Genomic DNA, 19,056 nt, shown 5'->3' with positions numbered 1-19,056 from the left:
CTAAGAAATAGAATGAATATGTTTGTCTTGATAGACTATAGAGTATAGTAAGTAAAATATGTCAAATGTATAAATCCCTTTGTAGCCAACTATTGAGAATAGCTATAAATGATTCTGTATATTAGGTTTTCCCGTGAACTTTAAATACTTTCTCATAAACTTAATATTGTTATTACAATACATAAATATGTTACTTAACTGGTACGTTATGAACAGTAATCAGAGGGTGATCATGAATAGCCATTCATTACAATGTGTCATATTTAAATGTAAACCAGAAGCTTTTTTACAATTTTTATAATAATAATGTTTAATACTGCTGGAATCTGTGCTGTGTTCTTGAGGAATAGACATTTAAAGGTTGGATGTTTGGACTAGCCTTTATAAGGAATTCATGAACATTAATAGTGAGCTGCGACACAAATTCCTCTCTTCACTTTAAATCTATTTATACCATCATGTAACATTCCAATCACCTTTACACATTTTTCACCAAAACCCCCAAAGACATCATCATCAATCATGTCTGTAATAATAGGTCCAGGACAAGACTAATATTTTTATGTATTATGTTATGTAAGGAATCCAGATGAGTGTTACTTATTATATGTGGCATGTCCTCTTTCATTCTGTTAGCAATCACATGGATAAACACATTGCAATCTACATTAAGTAATGTCTCAGGGCACAGATTGTCTATATAGTGTATATCTTGTCTTTACCAGGTTTAGGTATAAGAGTTAGGTATCAACAAGTGCAGGCTGCTGAGGGGAGGATGGCTCATAATAATTGCCGGAATGGAGTGAATGGAATGGTATGTTTGCTACCATTCCATTAACTCCATTCCAACCATTATTATGAGCCATCCTCCCCTCAGCAGCCTCCACTGGTATCAACCCTTGTTTCATAGTTGGCGTTAGACCGCGTTCAAGATAACTGGGAACTCGGAAATCTCTGACTTCAGTGCATTCAAAGACAACTGAGAAAAAGAGGGAAACAACGAGCTCCGACTGGGAAAAATCTTTTTGAATGGTCATCCAAGTCAAAATTCAAAGCGGAAACTCGGGCATTTGTCTGGAGCTCCGACAGTCCGACTCGAAGTTCGTGTTAATTCGTGTGCGTGACGACTGAGCTATAGGTGTGGCCAACTTGCAAAGCTATCACGTGACTGAGGACGGTCCACGTACTTCCTGCATTGAAATTAGGTTGGACGAACAACGTATAACACCGATTCAACACTGCTCTCTGATTACTTTGTCAAATTCTGTAACAGAACCCTTTGTCTGCGGCAGCACGAGTGTACTATTAGCTGTTTGCATTGTCCGCATGTGTATCGAATTAAACGCCTAACAAGCCTGTTCATATTCAGAAATGTGGTCATTACGATCCCGCTTGGCCAGCCTGTCACGCCCGGGACGTTCTTCCCATTCCAACCCCCTGTGAAAATGTCTTGCTAGCCAGCTAGTAGCTATCTACACCTCAGTTTGTGGTTGTGCGTTGTAATGTTTAGTATTGTATCCATCTCTTCACTACTATGGCTGTACGTTGGTTATGCAGGTAAGAATATGGGCATGTAAGCTTATCACATATTCCGTACGGTTTATTATGTGTATTATCAAATGTATGTATTTACCTAGCACCGTTTGGATTTCTACGACGTTAGCTAGCCTACATTTAGCTTGTACATAAAATACAAAAAAATGTTGACGCCACATTGATGATTTCATTAATATATGTGGATTTATTGCACTTCAGCTGACATTATGGTGACTGGGAGTCCCTTGTTAACCAGCAGTGTCCCTGGCCCACTGAGGCTTCATTGTCCTCCAACAACTGGGGCCCCGTTGGAACTCTACAAAAAGTAGTATTTCCTTTCCTCTTCATTTACTGATTCGAATTTCGAAATGACTGAGCAAGTGAAAGCCATCTGGTGGAGCCCTTGCGTTTACCAGTGTCCAATCTTGGCATCAGTGATTACTGAGGAAGGAAAGTGCACTTTTTTAAAAGGAATTCGAATGGGGCCCTGTGACTTTTAAATGTAGAATCGGCAATATGAAAGCGCTGCGACTTCTTGCTCACAACTACATGAACTTGTCCAATAAGAAAATATAGTTGGCTGTATTGTACTACTGAACACGACCCATGATTATGAACTGTTCTAAGGGGGGGAAAGAACATGAATGTCTGCATGAGGCAGAAATAATGCGGTGCGACTTGAGTTATTTAAGCTATCACCTGGAAGACATTGTCCCTTTTTGGACATTGTCCCTTTTTGGTCAATGTCAGCTAAAGAAGGGGAGAGTGGAGGGACATTTAGAGGCGAACCCTGAGTCTGCTGCCCTCCGCTGAGACTGACCATCAGATGCAAGCACCATCAGCCCAGTAAAATAAAAAGCTAATTATTTAAATGTATTCTCACTCAGCTGTGCCTCACAAGTAATACAACAACTGATCTATTACCGGTGAAATCATAGAGCCAATCTCAAATTTTGAAATTGAATATAAAAAATGGCAGGGCAATTCATGCAAAACCAATAGGTGTCGATAATGTATTGGGCCTATAGTCTACTGCATGGACCACATGTGTACAGTACTGTTTTTAATAGGTTAATGTTGCATAGGCTTATGTTTTTTAAGTCATGTTAAAAAAAATCTTAGCAGTAGATATTGGCTTGCATTTTGACTCAGTGAGCTTGACTTAGTGCAGTAGTCATCAACCTTTTCTAATGTATTTTCTGTGAAGGAATACTATAGTTGCATGCGCCTGATTACTCTTGAAGCAAAACAGCGGACTTTCAATATGAAACTCAAGTGAAAGTGTTTAAAATGCAAATATTTTGATGGTTTGCATTTTGAAAATGCAGATTTCTAAACTCTAAAGCGACCCCTGCATAAGTAGGGGACCCAGGTTATCGGTTTATTCAGTGGCCAACCATCCTCCACAGTCCCCACGAACACCATTGCCAGTTGTTGGTTATGAATCATGGCCAAATTTCCAGATTGTACATGTCATGGCTGACCATCACTAAATTATTTTTGTCTGTTCTAGGGCCATACACTTCTGTCTGAACATTATGTAATGTTAAATTCTCATGAGTTTAAGCCCCTGAACTAATAAATTTTGTGTATAGGCAGGCTTATCTCCCAAATACTCTTCATGGATATGGAAGTTGGCAATGCATGATACAGTTGTGAAAATTGAATCTTTGTCATAGTGGTATTCGAGCAGCACCAGTTGGTCTCAACTTGCTGCCAGGTGCCAATTAGAGAGCTTCTTTTGTAGTTTAATGTAAATAGAATGTATTTTTAATTGGGTTTAATAGTGATTACAAGTTACAACGTATCATGTTGACAATAGCAGACTATCAAACTGCTAAAATATAGCCACGATCCCGTTTTACAGTTCACTGAAGACTAGTTTATGACGCGCGTGAACAAACCCTCTGAATTGGTGCTTGGGAGGGGCGACAAAGCACGCAGTGCTTAATGCTGTACGACAGTACTGTACCGAGGTGAATCAGCCATTGAAAACGAAATAGCCGGCATAGCTACATAAAGACAAACAATATTAATTTGGATTACACACTACAGCGCGTACGATCATAGTTGGTTAGCTGATGGAAACGGACATCTTTAGAAATGTGCGCAAAAGTCTTTGGCGCTTTGAAAAGGTGAGACATTTCATGCGCAGCTGGGAAGGTAGTGAGACATTATGGCTGGCGTTTGTTACATTGAAACAGGAACCTAGCAACTGGCAGATTGAAAATGCGTTTTGTTTGAGAGATAGTGGCAGCAATGCACGCCTAAATTATTAGTGTATGCTTACAATGACAATGCTTAAAGCCCTTTTGTAGGTATGTATAACTATTATGTATGAACAGTATTTATTTGCCCAGTGGGTTGCTGCGCGTTTGAAGAGGGACTGTTCTAGAACGCTTTTTGGAGAATGGGGTCTCTCAGACTTGGAGCATCACCATACACAATGTTAATCAATTCTAGACTACACGTATCAATAGATAAATACACTACGTAAACGTATAAGTCAAGTTGGTGGCCCTAAGGAGACATCAATTGTGATGTTTTCTTTCGGATCGCGTTCTCTGTCAGGCAATTTGTTATTTGTAAGCTGTTGGCCTCACAGGTAGCCTTGCCCCATTGTGTCCAGAAAAGGGGCATTCGCTGGTAGCATCCTGGATTGGAACCCTCTCTAAAACCAGGATGTCTACTCCCTACACATCTGGGAGGCTTGACAAGCCATTTTAGTTTTATTTAGGCTTCTTGCTCATCCTAAACTGACAACAAAATTAAATGTAGGCAGTTTTATTCAACGTTCCAAGCATAAACAATGTTTTTGGTGGTTGTGTAATGTGTAATCATGCACTCCTGTCAACAGGATTTTGTTATGAAAGTCTACTTGTCAATTGAGTGGATTCAGCCCATGGTCGTCACCATTCTTTTAGATAGAAGTACAATAGCAACACAGTATTGTCTGAGATGGTCTTTCTAACTATTGTGTCTCATATAAAAGGCCCAATGCAGCTATTTCTGGGTAACAATTAAGTTCCTCGTTATAATGGATGTCCATTAAAATGGCCAAAAGTAGCTTTTGAGCAGAAATTCTTGATTGAGAAACAGTTTATCTTGGATTGACTTGGAGTGGTCTGAGTGGGGATGGGGAAAAATAAAAACTAGCGGTTATGGCAGAGAGGTTTGGAAACCTCTTTGTTATTGCCCAATGCAACTGTTTTTATATCAATGTCGTATCACAATGTCACATCTCCCTTTTTGGTTAACAATTAAGTATCTTACTGTTATATTTTTCCATTTTTAAAATGTACAAAAATTGCCTGTCACCAGAAAAGCCGAGATTCCCATCCATGCAAACAGACTGATTCAAAGGTCCTGTGTAGATAGTTGCTGGTTGAAAAACAATCAGTAAATAACACTGATCAAATGGTTTCACACTTTTACAGTGTTAGTTTCATTATCTGTTGTACAATATGACATAAAACACATGAAAAACTGAATTTTGACTGCAATTGGCCTTTAATTCAAAAGACAAGTAACCTAGTGGCTAAGTGTCTGATTCTCCCATGAGGCCTGTTGTCTTTAATTTTTCTGTTAACCCTCAGTTACAGGCTGCTTGTTGTCCTTTCTGACAAATGTGTGTGAATAGGGTAATACTACAGACCTTAGGCCTAAATTGTCTCAACCTTTTCCAATGGCTCCCCTGAGGCAACACTAAAGATTTAGGCGAAAGACCAAGGGGGGTGCAAAGTACGGCCCGCCGGGCATTTCAAATTCTTTTACACACCTTTTTTCTCCTCAATTTTGTAGTATCCAATTGGTAGTTAGTCTTTTCCCATCGCTGCAACTCCAGTATGGACTCGGGAGAGGTAGAGTTCGAGAGCCGTGCGTCACCCGAAACCTGACCCAGCCAAGCTGCACTGCTTCTTGACACAATGCCCACTTAACCCCGAAGCCAGCCACACCAATGTGTCAGAGGAAACACCGTACACCTGACGACTGTGTCAGCGTGCATTGTGCCCGGCCCACCACAGGACTCGCTAGAGCGCGATGGGACAAGGAAATCTCTGCCTGCCAAACCCTCTCCTAACCCGGACGATGCTGGGCCAATTGTGCGCCGCTTCATGGGTCTCCCAGTCACGGCCAGCTGTGACACAGCCTGGGATCGAACCCGAGTCTGTAGTGACGCAGGAGGCCCCCGCAAATTGATTAAAAAAATGTGAAAAACATTTGCCCACACCTGCTATAAACTGTCACACCGACAGTATTTTAGGCTTCTAATTTGGGTTTATTTTCTGAATGGTATTGCAATGTTACCAATTGACCGAATTCAACCATTTCTGTCTGGATATGGTTTAAATGGACCCTAGTAACCCCATAAGACTACTCATTCCAGACTCTTTCTCACCATAATCCCCTTTGGAAAATCCCCAACATACAGTTACGCACTGGGTGCATTCATATATTCAGTCTGGAGTGCCAGAGTTCAGATTGTCCATTTGTAAATTCAGAGTGTTTTGTTCTCAGACCGTTCAGAGTACACATTGGACTCTCTGGCTGGAGAGTAGGGTTGATCCGAGCGTTCTGACCTCACAACGGCAGTCAAGCACCCAAGCTAACTGGCTAGCTACTTTCAGACACAAATGAGAACACCTCACTCTGACCATGTTACTTGCCCCAGCAGGGCTGGTTAGGCGGTTTTTATGTCTAGAGCATTGGTGACTGTAACTGTGCTACTGGCAACCATTAAATTAAAAATAATTGCTGACATTTACTGACCCCGGTCGGATGTTGCTCGTTCGTAAATTTAATCAGTTATTCTGAAATCGGAGTAGATAGACCGAGTGAGTTTACAAACTTCATCTTTAAGAATGAGAAGAATGCCCTGTATATTGTGACATCACAGACACATCACTGTGGAACAGCAGCAGTAAATATTTTGAGAGCCTCCCAATCTGCTGTGTCTGGAGCCTGGATGCCGATGGCACAGAATTTAGGCTACTGGTGTGTTCTCTTACCGGAGCCAGCTTGATATTATTAATCCCCTCTGGAGTTTTTGTAAGTAATGATGTTGACTATTTGATACAATTATGCCGACAGTCATCTTTGAGTGAGGAAATTAATTCTGTGGGGTGCCCTTTTTTTGTCAGGTCAGACTTTCTCTGAAGAATGTAACTCGATTATGGTTATTTCAGACCTGGGGTGTTAAGACAGCTTTGTTGTCGTTGCAGTAATTAGACTTAGTTCAGTGGTGTTCATTAGACAGTCTTGGACAGCTGAAATAGTAGCGGCACTGAGCCTAGATCTATAGCCTACGTTCAGTAATGAGTTGAATGATTGTCATGCTGGTGTTATCATTGAAAGTTGAATGAATTTCTTGCCTGTTTTTAGGACATGCCTGCATGGTTCTTGTTGGTTAAGCGGTCACTAACAAATTAGGATTGTACACTTCCAGTAGCTCATTGGAGGAAATAAGTGGACAAAATTGATCAAGTTCTTTTTTATTTTGTCAAATATAATAAATAGTTTACAAAATACCGTAGTGAAATATATTAAAGTTATCCTTTATAGATAAAACTATAATACAATATTCAAATGTTGTCCACCTAATCAAATGATCTGTGAATGAATCTGCTATTGCTAGATAGCACTGCGGTGCATAGTTGAACAGTTTTGAACAAGTTATTTTCTTAAAAAATGAAGGAGAAGCAAGAGAGAGATTTAGTTGTATTTTTTTCACTTAGCTAGCGAATGCAGCTTGCTAGTTTAGCCTACTCAAACAGAGAGGGATGCTATGTTAGCTAGCTAGTTATGGCTATCCAACACTGGTACTCTTCCAAGTCAAGGTAAGCTTTTGGTTTTATTGATAAAAGATGCTGCCGAAGAGGATGGCTGACGTTTTACATGGTCCTAACCAACTGTGCTCTTTTGTTCGTTTTTTTTGTGTTGCTTAACTTATTTTGTACATAATGTTGCTTCTACCGTCTCTTATGACCCGAAAATCACTTCAGGACATCAAAATAGTGATTACTTACCATGAACTGGAAGAAGCTTTTTCCTTTAACGAGATGGATATACTGCTTTCCCGAGAACAGGATCAAATCCCTGTCATTTGCGTGAAGAAAAGACTGAGAAAAAGAGGGCGCAGGTCAGGCTGCCTTCTGAGAATCTGTAGGTGAGCGAGAACTCCCACTGCCATCTGTTCTACTGGCTAACATGCAATTATTGGAAAATAAAATTGGTGACTTACAATTATCCTACCAACGGGACATTAAGAAATGTAATACCATATGTTCACCGAGTCGTGGCTGAACGACGACACGGATAATATAGAGCTGGTGGGATTTTCCATGCACCGGCAGAACAGAGAAGAAGCTACGTCTGGTAAGACGAGGGGTGGGGGTGTGTGTCTATTTGTCAATAACAGGTGGTGCGCAATGTCTAATATTAAAGTCTCAAGGTATTGCTAGCCTGGGGTAGAGTATAAGCTGTAGACCACACCATCTACCAAGAGAGTTCTCATTCATATTATTCGTAGCCGTCTATTTACCACCCCAGACCGATGCTGGCACTAAGACCGCACTCAAAGTTTTTTTAAGGCCAGAAGCAAACAAGAAAATGTTAATCCAGAAGCGACGCTCCTAGTGGCTGGGGACTTTAATGCAGGCAAACTTAAATCCGTTTTACAAAAATTTTACCGGCATGTCACGTGCAGCCAGAGGAGGGGGAAAAAAACTCCAGACCACCTTTACTCCACACACAGAGATGCATAAAAAGCTCTCCCCCGCCCTCCATTTGGCAAATCTGGCCATAATTCTAAACTCCTGATTCCTGCTTACAAGCAAAAACTAAAGCAGGAAGTACCAGTGACATCAACATCTCCCTCAATGTGAGCAAGACAAAGGAGCTGATCGTGGACTACAGGAAAAGGCGGGCCGAACAGGCCCCCATTAACATTTGATGGGGCTGTAGAGGAGTGGGTCGAGAGTTTCAAGTTCCTTGGTGTCCACATCACCAACGATTTATCATGGTCCAAACACACCAAGACAGTTTTGAAGAGGGCACAACAAAACCTTTTCCCCTCAGGAGACTGAAAAGATATGGCATGGGTCCCCAGATCCTCAAAATGTTCTACAGCTGCACCATCGAGAGCATCCTGACCGGTTGCATCACCGCCTGGTATGGCAACTGCTCGGCATCTGACCGTAAGGCGCTACAGAGGGTAGTGCGTACGGCCCAGTACATCACTGGGGCCAAGCTTCCTGCCATCCAGGACCTATATAATAGGCGGTGTCAGAGGAAAGCCCATAAAATTGTCAGAGACTCCAGTCACCCAAGTCATGCTGTTTTCTCTGCTACCGCACGACAAGCTCCTTAACAGCTTCTACCCCCAAGCCATAAGACTGCTGAACAATTAGTCAAATGGCCACCGGACTATTTTAAATTGACATTTACATTGTTACTTTTTATAATAATTTAATTTTTTACTTTTAGTTTATTTGGTAAATGTTTTCTTAACTCTTGAACTGCACTGTTGGTTAAGGGCTTGTATGTAAGCATTTCACGGTAAGGTCAAAACTTGTTGTATTCGGTTTAATTTGAAACTGCTTGCTGACTGTACACTACTACATGATTGTAGTGGGTTTACTAACGCGTTAGTTCTGGTAGCTGTGTTGACGTTAGCTAATATGGTGACAACGGTGTAGCAGTTATGATATGAAGGTTTGTCCTGGTCACAGACAGCTGATGTGTTGTGCACTGAACTCCACAAGTGAAGGAAAAAGGTGAGAGGAGGCTAGCATGTAGATGCATGAAGGAATTATACAACGATCAAAGGGATCATGCTGTTTGTATGTGGCTGCTATGAAAGTGAACTGTGTTTGTGTGTCATCAGGGGTGTCTTCGTTCCGCTGATTCTGTTGAAAAACGTTTCTTAAACGGAAACAAACAAAACGAGGATAAACATACCAGAATTTGTCCACTAGAAACTCTCGTTTGCAGCTGTTGGACTAATGATTACACCCGAGATCAGCTAGATGCAGGCAAGAGTGTGCAAAGCGGTATTGAATGTGTCAATGTCTGTCACATTTCTCTCAACATATGTACCCATGTTGTAAACTTTCAATCATAGGCTAGGTTGTAGCAACCTCATGATGGGTGTAGGGACAATTCGAGTATCATGTAGTAGCCTAAACCTAGCCGTGTTACATTGCGCTGGGTGAATGCAATATGAATGACAGTCATGCTCATAAAAAATATATTGTCCTCATCTTAAAATGCACCGACCGCCACTGCCTTAGGTCAACATTTACATAATGGAAACAAGGACACCTGGCCTAACATATGGAATTGGACAAGCCTCATACTGGAGCTTTGTTTTTTTTCTTAATTGTTCATCCTTAAAATAGGAAAATATTAAAATATATATATATATATATTATACACACACCGTACCAGTCAAAAGTTTGGACACCAACTCATTCAAGGGGGTTTTTCTTTATTTTTGCTATTTTCCACTTTGCAGAATAATAGTGAAGACATCAAAACCTATGAAGTAACACATATGGAATCATGTAGTAACCAAAAAAGTAAAAATATATTTGAGATTCTTCAAAGCAGCCACCCTTTGTCTTGATGACAGCTTTGTACACTCTTGGCATTCTCCCAACCAGTTTCATGAGGTGGTCACCTGGAATGCATTTCAATTAACAGGTGTGCCTTGTTAAAAGTTAATTTGTGTAATTTATTTCCTTAATGTGTTTGAACCAATCAGACTGTAGATCAATGTGTTTTTAGCTTTGAACTTTTGTTAATGTATTAGTGCTGTGCCTTATTTACAGCCTGTTTGGGAAGCCCTTTGATGGTGGGAAGAGGATGGACAATGGCAGCCAGCAGCAGCACCCAGCCATGAATAGGCTCTATGAGGTCCAGCGGGAGGTTCAGTCTCTGGGCCCTCAAGTGTGCACCTTCAGCGGGCTAAAGAACGAGCGGGAGTACCGGCGGCTGGAGCGCGAGCTGACCCAGCTGCTCCTGGAAGTGGATCAGGTGGACACGGAGGGCAGGGCAGACCTACAGGGGGCACGCAAGAGAGCAGCCCAAGAAGTAGAGGGGCTGTTGCGCTACCTGGAGGAGAACGCCACCCACCCGTCCCGCCTGGCCATCGAGGAGCTGAGCAGGGAGGCCCAGAGGCTGGTGGAGCAGGGTGTGGTGGAGCCTCAGCAGGCTGGGGGCACAGCAGAGATCAGTGATGAGCTGGTGGATGCCGTGCAGGAGCTGATACTGAGGCTCACCCAGGTGAAGACAGGAGGGAGGGTGCCCCTCCGCAAGGCTCGCTACCGGGCCCTGACACGACTGTGTGCCGTGCAGGACGTGATCGAGGGTCGCACGCGCCAGCAGACCCTTCCCCTTTCGGAAGACACACATGTGGCTGTGCAGAGGATCAACCAGGTGATGGTGCAGGTGAGTGGGGCACGCAGCCAGCTGGTGGCACTGCTGATGGGGCTGAGTGGGAGGGATAGCTGTGCCCACCTCTCCCGTGTGCTCACTGAGCTCCTAGTGGAGCTGGATGCCCTGGACGTGTCGGGGAATGCAGCGGTCAGAAACTACCGGAAACAGGTGGTGGAGGAGATCAACAGCCTGCTCAAACACCTGGACCTGGAGGGAGAGGGAGACGATACGCGCAGGTACTCAGCTTTACTAGAATTACAAATGCTCTGGAGTAATAATACAGAAGGGAAATACAGTATGCGTGTGTTTACATGCTTTCAGATACAGCTTGGCTCAAAAATGTGATTGTGTTGTATATATCTTTCCTCAGGTATGACTTGGGGCAAAATGACTCTATCCGTCAGATTGAGGCGGTGCGTGGTCGGGTGGGCCAGCTGCAGGGGGAGGTCCTTCGACACTGTGGGGTGGGTGACCTCTTCAGGCCCAAGCCTGAGCTCCAGAGTCTCCTCACACATCTGGACCAGGTAGACACAGCCCGAAACCCCTGTATCCGTGAAGCCCGCCGGCGTGCCGTGTTGGAGGTCCAGGCTGTCATCACCTTCCTGGACCTCCGTGAGGCCCTGATCTGCCGCCAGCCCAGCCCCAATGAGCCCTCACAACACAGGGCTGTGTGGATAGTCCTGGGCAGCCTGTCAGACCTCCAGGCCCAGGTACTCTGCTTCAATGGCAAGCAGGCCGACAAGAGCTACAGGCTGCTGGAAGAGCTTCTGACCAAACAGCTGCTGGCTCTGGACGCAGTTGACCCACAGGGCGATGAGATGACCAAGGTGGCCCGCAAGCAAGCAGTCAAGTTTGCCCAGAACATCCTCAGCTTTCTGGACATGAAGACAGATGAGTGGGAATACTGATCCACTGGAAAAGACTGGACATAGCTGTAGGATGCTCTATGGAATTGTATATAAACTGGTGCATCATCACTCTAAGAGAGTTGGGGTGTGTAAATATTGTCTAAATCCCAGAATGCACGGCAGCAGCGCTTTTGTCTCTTTGTCATTGTTGCTGGCCTGTGGGGGGTGGGGGGAACAGCCCAATAACATTTTTGTGAAATAGAATTTGGAGAATAGTGTTCTGACATACAATGTGCTTTTTAAAGTTTACAGAGCATCTTTTTGAAATCTACTGTATGTGTGTGCGTTTTGATCAGTGTTGTGGTTGCAAAGCCTGCGGCCAAAAGCACTGAAGCCTGTTATAGTGGTGGTCAGAGTAGTTAAGATAGTCACTTCGTCTGTTTTTCAAATGCAGGAGTGGGACTAGAGTAATTACATCTCGATGGTATCCATGTTTAGCTTGATTACTTTGGAGGTCAGTTGTAAATTTACTCAGCCAAATTATGTAAATGATGTCTCAAAATACTTACTGAGATGAACCGAGATTACATCAGTACTGTGAGACAAGATCTTCCTCTGTTCATGTTGCTTCTCCACTTCCATTTGCTCTGTGTCTCTTCCTGGTAATGCTTTAATCAACACTTCTGGGGCAAACTACCCTAACCCTGGACGTACACAGCTGTTTCTGGCAACCATTCAGATGACAAATGAAAAGGAGAGCTTCTTTACGGCTTTAACCACTGTTCTACAATAATGAGGAGAAGGAGGATGTAGAGTTAAAGGGCCTGTGAGAACATTTGTCAATAGGATGGTATGTTATTAAAGACCTTGTATAGAATGAACATTTGTGGACACGATAATTGCCCTGTTTGTAATTTGTAGCTAAATATTGAATGTGTGTTTGCGAGGCTAGTGAAGTGGAAAAACAGTGTGAAGGTGGTTTAGGTTTCATTTTTGTCTGTGGCTTTCTATTGTCAGAGGAATGTGTCTGAGAGCCCCGTAGAGGGTCACTGATTTGGTGTTGCGTGTATTATTATAGCTGGTGACAGTGTGGACAGAGCAGTCTAAAATCTCTGCAGAGTTGCAGCAGAGTTAGGAAGCTATTAGTTAAAAAGCCCAAATCTGTGCCTTTCTTTTCATCATATTTTTCACCATCCCGAGGACTTACACTCTGAGATGTGCACTTTTTACTGATTCTCAGCGCTGCAACTGACAGCTCTTTGTAAACTGACCATGGAATGTCTGGCAGATAGTGCATAGGGCTAACAAAGCTTGAACAGTCCTCGGATAGCTCCCACAGAACTCGCACACTCTCAAAATGACAGAGGTTATTCAAACCTTCTCTGCTGCTATAGAAAAATATATGGCATACAAACAGGGAAATCCAGCATCACAATCATGGGTCATCTGAAGTGAGATTATTCGATTACACTTGTGTTCAGTGCGGCCCTCATGCAATGGAGGGGTGTTCACACAGCAAGCTTAATGCTCTCTCAAACTAACCAATGCAAAATAAGGTACCATTCTGTCAATTTTTGTTGATTTGAAGTAATGTTCTTTGCCAATAACCATACAATCTCTTTCCTTCCTAGGCATGTACAGTGCATTCGGAAAGTATTCAGACCCTTGACTTTTTCAGCCTTATTCTAAAAAGGATTACATTGTTTTTTTCATCGTCAATCTACACACAATACCCCATAATGACGAAACAAAAACAGGTTTTTAGACGTTTTTGCAAATGTATATGAAAGTATTCAGACCCTTTTACTCAGTACTTTGAAGTACTTTTGGCAGCCATTACAGCCTTGATTCTTCTTCGGTATGATGCTACAAGCTTGGCACACCTGTATTTGGGGAGTTTCTACCATCCGTCTCTGCAGATCCTCTCAAGCTCTGTCAGTTTGGATGGAGAGCGTCGCTGCACATCTCTTTTCAGGTCTCCAGAGATGTTAGATTGGCTTCAAATCCGGGCTCTGGCTGGGCCACTCAAGGACATTGAGGCGTGTCCTTAAGCCACTCCTGCATTGTCTTGGCTGTGTGCTTCGGGTCATTGTTCTGTTGGAAGGTGAACCTTTGTCCCAGTCGAAGGTCCTGAGGAGGTTTTCATCAAGGGTCTCTCTCTACTTACCTCCGTTCATCTTTCCCTCGATCCTGACTAGTCCCAGTCCCTGAAAAACATCCACACAGCATGATGATGCTGTCACCACCATGCTTCACTGTAGGGATGGTGCTAGGTTTCCTCCAGACGTGGCACTTGGCTTTCAGGCCAAAGGGTTCAATCTTGGTTTCATCAGACCAGAGATTCTTGTTTCTCATGGTCTGAGTCCTTTTGGTGCCTTTTGGCAAACTCCAAGTGAGCTGTTGTGTGCCTTTTATTGAGTGGCTTCTGTCTGGCCACTCCACCATAAAGGCCTAATTATTTCTGGAGTGCTGCAGAGATGGTTGTCCTTCTGGAAGTTTTTCCTATCTCCACAGAGGAACTCTAGAGCTCTGTCAGAGTGACCATCGGGTTCTTGGTCACCTCCCTGACCAAGGCCCTTCTTCCACGATCGCTCAGTTTGGCCAGGCAGCCAGCTCTAGGAAGAGTCTTGGTGGTTCCAAATGTCTTCCATTTAAGAATTATGGGGACCTTCAATGCTGCAGAATTTTTTTTGGGTACACCTCACCAGATCTGTGCCTCGACACAATCATGTCTCGGAACTCTACGGACAATTCCTTTGACCTCATGGCTTGGTTTTTGCTCTGACTTGCACTGTCAACTGTGGGACCTTTTTATATGGAAGTGTGTGTGTGTGTCTGTGTCTTTCCAAATAATGACCAATCAATTTCATTTAACACATGTGGTCTCCAAGTTGTAGAAACATCTCAAGGATGATCAATGGAAACAGGATGCACCTGAGCTCAATTTCAAGTCTCATAGCAAAGGGTCTAAATACAGATATAAATAAGGTATTTCTGTTTTTTTTTGTTTTTATGTCTAAACCTATTCACTTTTTCATTATGGTGTGTTGTGTGTAGATTGAGAAAATATAATTAATACATTTTAGAATAAGAATAACAACAAAATGTGGAAAAGGGTAAGGGGTCTGAATACTTTCCGAATGCACTGTACATCGTGGTGAATTTACTAAGATATCTATAGTATCTTCAGTATATTATTGTTTGTTGCTCTATCAATGCGGTCTGTTGTGTTGGATGGGAACCCCTGTGTGAAGGGGTCATTTGTCAGCCAAACCCCTTTTTAAGAGTAGAAGGCCAGATCATAGGCTAACACTATCTGTTCTAATTCTAGTCCTCTTTCTCTGTGTAGCGGACATGAGTCAGTCACGGTTGCTCATGGTAACATGAGGTAGCCTTGCCTGCAACTTCATTATCAGTGTCAGCTGTCGGGCCCAACTTTGCAAAAATAGAACAGTGCTCTTATCTGAAAGTAGTGCTTTCTATCTGAACTATATATGCATCAGTTATATCCATGTGAACATGACTTCGGTGTTGGTTGAGCAAACAACAAATTACATACAATTTTAGGGGTAGAATGTACAATTTTGTCAAAAAACAATGTTTTATTTATTACTTACCAAAGCTGATTTATTTATTTTTATTTTTTTTAATCTATATTTTGTTATATATAGCACATATTTTATCTTAGCTTTATCTTGGCCAGGTCGCAATTTGTAAATGAGAACTTGTCTCAACTTGTCTACCTGGTTAAATAAAGGTGAAATAAAATAAATACATTTTGGGTTTCTCACTGTGTGGAACATTTTTGTTTGCCTACTTTGCATATGGCAGCAATGTGTCTAAGGTACAGTATTAAATGTTTTAATTTGACTATCTGTTTCTCCAGTCTCCTTTGACTATGTTGATTGTGGCAGACTTTGCTGTGTTTTTCATACAAGATGCACGTGTACAAAAGCACACTGAGGTTGAAATGATGTGTGAGTGCTTCAATAATAGGTTTGTTAGACCTTTTATTACCCTCTTTATTTTGGAGGGGATGTCCTGAGTCTATTTGTCTAAAGACCTTTTTTCCCCTTAATTTTATTTCTGGATCGTGCTTTCATATGCACGTCACAGCACTATCATATGAGTAGACAGGTAAAAAAAAACTCCATGTATAAACATAACTGGAATCTGTTAACCTTCAAGAAGAAATATAATAATAACTATTAATAAATAACTTAGATTAATAAATAATTAACTAAATCAAATTTTATTTGTCACATGCTTACAAGCCCTTAACCAACAATTCAGTTTTAAGAAAATACCTAAAACAATTAAGATAGACGAATAATTAAAGGGCAGCAGTAAATAACAATAGCGGGGCTATATACAGGGGGTACCGGTATTGAGGTAATGTGTACATGTAGGTAGAGTTATTAAAGTGACCATGCATAGATAATAAGAGTCGCAGCAGTGTGGACAGGGGGGGGCAATGCATTTCATTAGCTGTTCAGGAGTCTTATGGCTTGGAGGTAGAGGCTGTTTAGGAGCCTCTTGGACCTAGACTTGGTGCTCCAGTACTGCTTCCGTGCGGTAGCAGAGTGAACAGTCTATGATTAAGGTGGTTGGAGTCTTTGACTATTTTTAGGGCCTTCCTCTGACACCGCCTGGAATAGAAGTCCTGGATGTCAGGAAGCTTGGCCCCGGTGATGTACTGGGCCGTACACGTTACCCTCTGTAGTGCCTTGTGGTCAGAGGCCAAGCAACTGCCATACCAGGCAGTGATGCAACCTGTCAGGATGCTCTCGATGGTGCAGCTGTAAAACCTTTTGAGGATCTGAGGACCCTTTTCAAATCTTTTCAGTCTCCTCAGGGGGAATAGGTTTTGTCGTGTCCTCTTCACGACTGTCTTGGTGTGCTTGGACCATGTTAGTTTATTGGTGATGTGGACACCAAGGAACTTGAAGCTCTCAACCTGCTCCACTACAGCCCCGTCAATGAGAATGGGGGTGTGCTCGGTCCTCCTTTTCCTGTAGTCCACAATCATCTCCTTTGTCTTAATCACATTGAGGGAGAGGTTGTTGTCCTTGCACCACACAGGATCTCGTCCTCCCTATAGGCTGTCTCATTGTTGACGGTGATCAGGCCTACCACTTGTGTCATCGGCAAACTTAATGATGGTTTTGGAGTTGTGCATGGCCGTGCGGTCATGAGTGAACAGGGAGTACAGGACGGGACTGAGCACGCACCCCTGAAGGGCCCCCGTGTTGAGGATCAGTTTGGCGGATGTGTTGTCACCTACCTTTACCACCTGGGGACTGCCAGTCAAGAATTCCAGGATCCAGTTGCAGAGGGAGGTGTTTAGTTCCAGGGTCCATAGCTTTAGTGATGAGCTCTAAGGGCACTATGGTGTTGAATACTGAGCTGTAGTCAATGAATAGCATTCTCACATAGGTGTTCCTTTTGTCCAAGTATGAAAGGGAAGTGTGGAGTGCAATAGAGACTGCATCATCTGTGGATCTGTTGGGGCGTTATGCAAATTGGAGTGGGTCTAGGGTTTCTGGGATAATGGTGTTGATGTCATGACCAGCCTTTGGGTCATGAGTCATTACCAGCCTTTCAAAGCATTTCATGGCTACAGATGTGAGTGCTATGGGTCGGTAGTCATTTAGGCAGGTTACCTTAGTGTTCATGGGCACAGGGACTATGGTGGTCTGCTTGAAACATGTTGGTATTACAGACTCTGTCAGAGAGAGGTTGAAAATGTCAGTGAAGACACTTGCCAGTTGGTCAGCGCATGCTCGGAGTACATGTCCTGGTCTTACATTGGCTGCGAAGAGCGTGATCACACAGTCGTCCAGAACAGCTGATGTTCTCATGCATGTTTCAGTGTTACTTGCCTCGACGCGAGCATAGAAGCTATTTAGCTCAAATGCTAGGTACGTGTCTCTGAGCAGCTCTCGGCTGTGCTTCCCTTTGTAGTAGTTTGCAAGTCCTGCCACATCCGACTAGCGTCGGATCCGGTGTAGTATGATTCGATCTTACTCCTGTATTGACCCTTTTCCTTTTTGATGGTTCGTCGGAGAGCATGGCGGGATATCTTATAAGCTTTCGGGTTAGAGTGCCGTTCCTTGAAAGCGGCAGCTCTACCCTTCAGCTCAGTGCGAATGTTGCCTGTAATCCATGGCTTCTGGTAGGGGTATGTACGTACAGTCACTGTGGGTACTACGTCATCGATGCGCTTATTGATGAAGCCAGTGACTGATGTGGTGTACTCCTCAATGCCATTGAAAGAATCCCGGAACATATTCCAGTCTGTGCTAGCAAAACAGTCCTGTAGTTTAGCATCTGCTTCATCTGACCACTTCTTCATAGACCGAGTCACTGGTGCTTCCTGCTTTAATTTTTGCTTGTAAGCAGGAATCGGGAGGATAGAATTATGGTCAGATTTGCCATATGGAGGGAGAGCTTTATACGCGTCTCTGTTTGTGGAGGAAAGGTGGTCTACAATTTTTTTTCCCCCTCTGATTGCACATTTAACATGATTTCAGTTTCCCTGCATATTCCCTGCATGCGCTGCATCTGGATGAGCGTTTTTCTGTTTGGTAGTGTGGTCTACAGCTTATCATGAGATACTCTACCTCAGGCGAGCTAAACCTCAAGACTTCCTTAGATATTGTGCACCAGCTGTTGTTTACAAATATACACTACCGTTCAAAAGTTTGGGATCACTTAGAAATGTCCTTGTTTTTGAAAGAAAAGCTCTCTTTTTTTTGTCCATTTAAAATAACATCAAATTGATCAGAAATACAGTGTAGACATTGTTAATGTTATAAATGACTATTGTAGCTGGACAAGGCAGAGTTTTTATGGAATATCTACATAGGCTTACAGAGGCCCATTATCAGCAACCATCTCTCCTGTGTTCCAATGGCATGTCGTGTTAGCTAATCCAAGTTTATCATTTTAAAAGGCTAATTGATCATTAGAAAACCCTTTTGCAATTATGTTAGCACAGCTGAAAACTGTTGTTCTGATTTAAAGAAGCAATAAAACCGGCCTTCCTTAGACTAGTTGAGTATCTGGAGCATCAGCTTTTGTGGGTTCGATTACAGGCTCAAAATGGCCAGAAACAAAGACCTTAATTCTGAAACTCATCAGTGTATGTATTCTTGTTCTGAGAAATTAAGGCTATTCCATGCGAAAAATTGCCAAGAAACTGAAAATCTCGTACAACGCTGTGTACGTCTCC

The 19,056-nt window shown here is 42.8% G+C and overlaps 1 protein-coding gene across 2 annotated transcripts; it reads left to right on the top strand.

Moving 5' to 3' along the window:
* Positions 1 to 1,244: 1,244 nt before the first annotated feature.
* LOC135525784 (BAG family molecular chaperone regulator 5-like) lies at positions 1,245 to 15,692 on the top strand. 2 transcript variants are annotated; one of them, XM_064953634.1, is made up of 3 exons: positions 1,245 to 1,557; positions 10,368 to 11,210; positions 11,345 to 15,692. In XM_064953634.1, the coding sequence occupies exons 1-3, from the start codon at positions 1,535 to 1,537 to the stop codon at positions 11,880 to 11,882; spliced, it is 1,404 nt and encodes a 467-aa protein (XP_064809706.1). In that variant the 5' UTR covers positions 1,245 to 1,534; the 3' UTR covers positions 11,883 to 15,692. The 2 variants fall into 2 exon arrangements, with proteins under 2 accessions (XP_064809706.1, XP_064809705.1); XM_064953633.1 differs by lacking the exon at positions 1,245 to 1,557 and adding an exon at positions 3,488 to 3,671.
* The last annotated feature ends 3,364 nt before the right edge of the window (positions 15,693 to 19,056 follow it).

The sequence above is a fragment of the Oncorhynchus masou genome, chromosome 32 (assembly GCF_036934945.1).
Source record: "Oncorhynchus masou masou isolate Uvic2021 chromosome 32, UVic_Omas_1.1, whole genome shotgun sequence".
NCBI lineage: Eukaryota > Metazoa > Chordata > Actinopteri > Salmoniformes > Salmonidae > Oncorhynchus > Oncorhynchus masou.
Note: the sequence above shows the minus strand (reverse complement) of the source record. Positions and strands in the feature narration are given on the sequence as shown.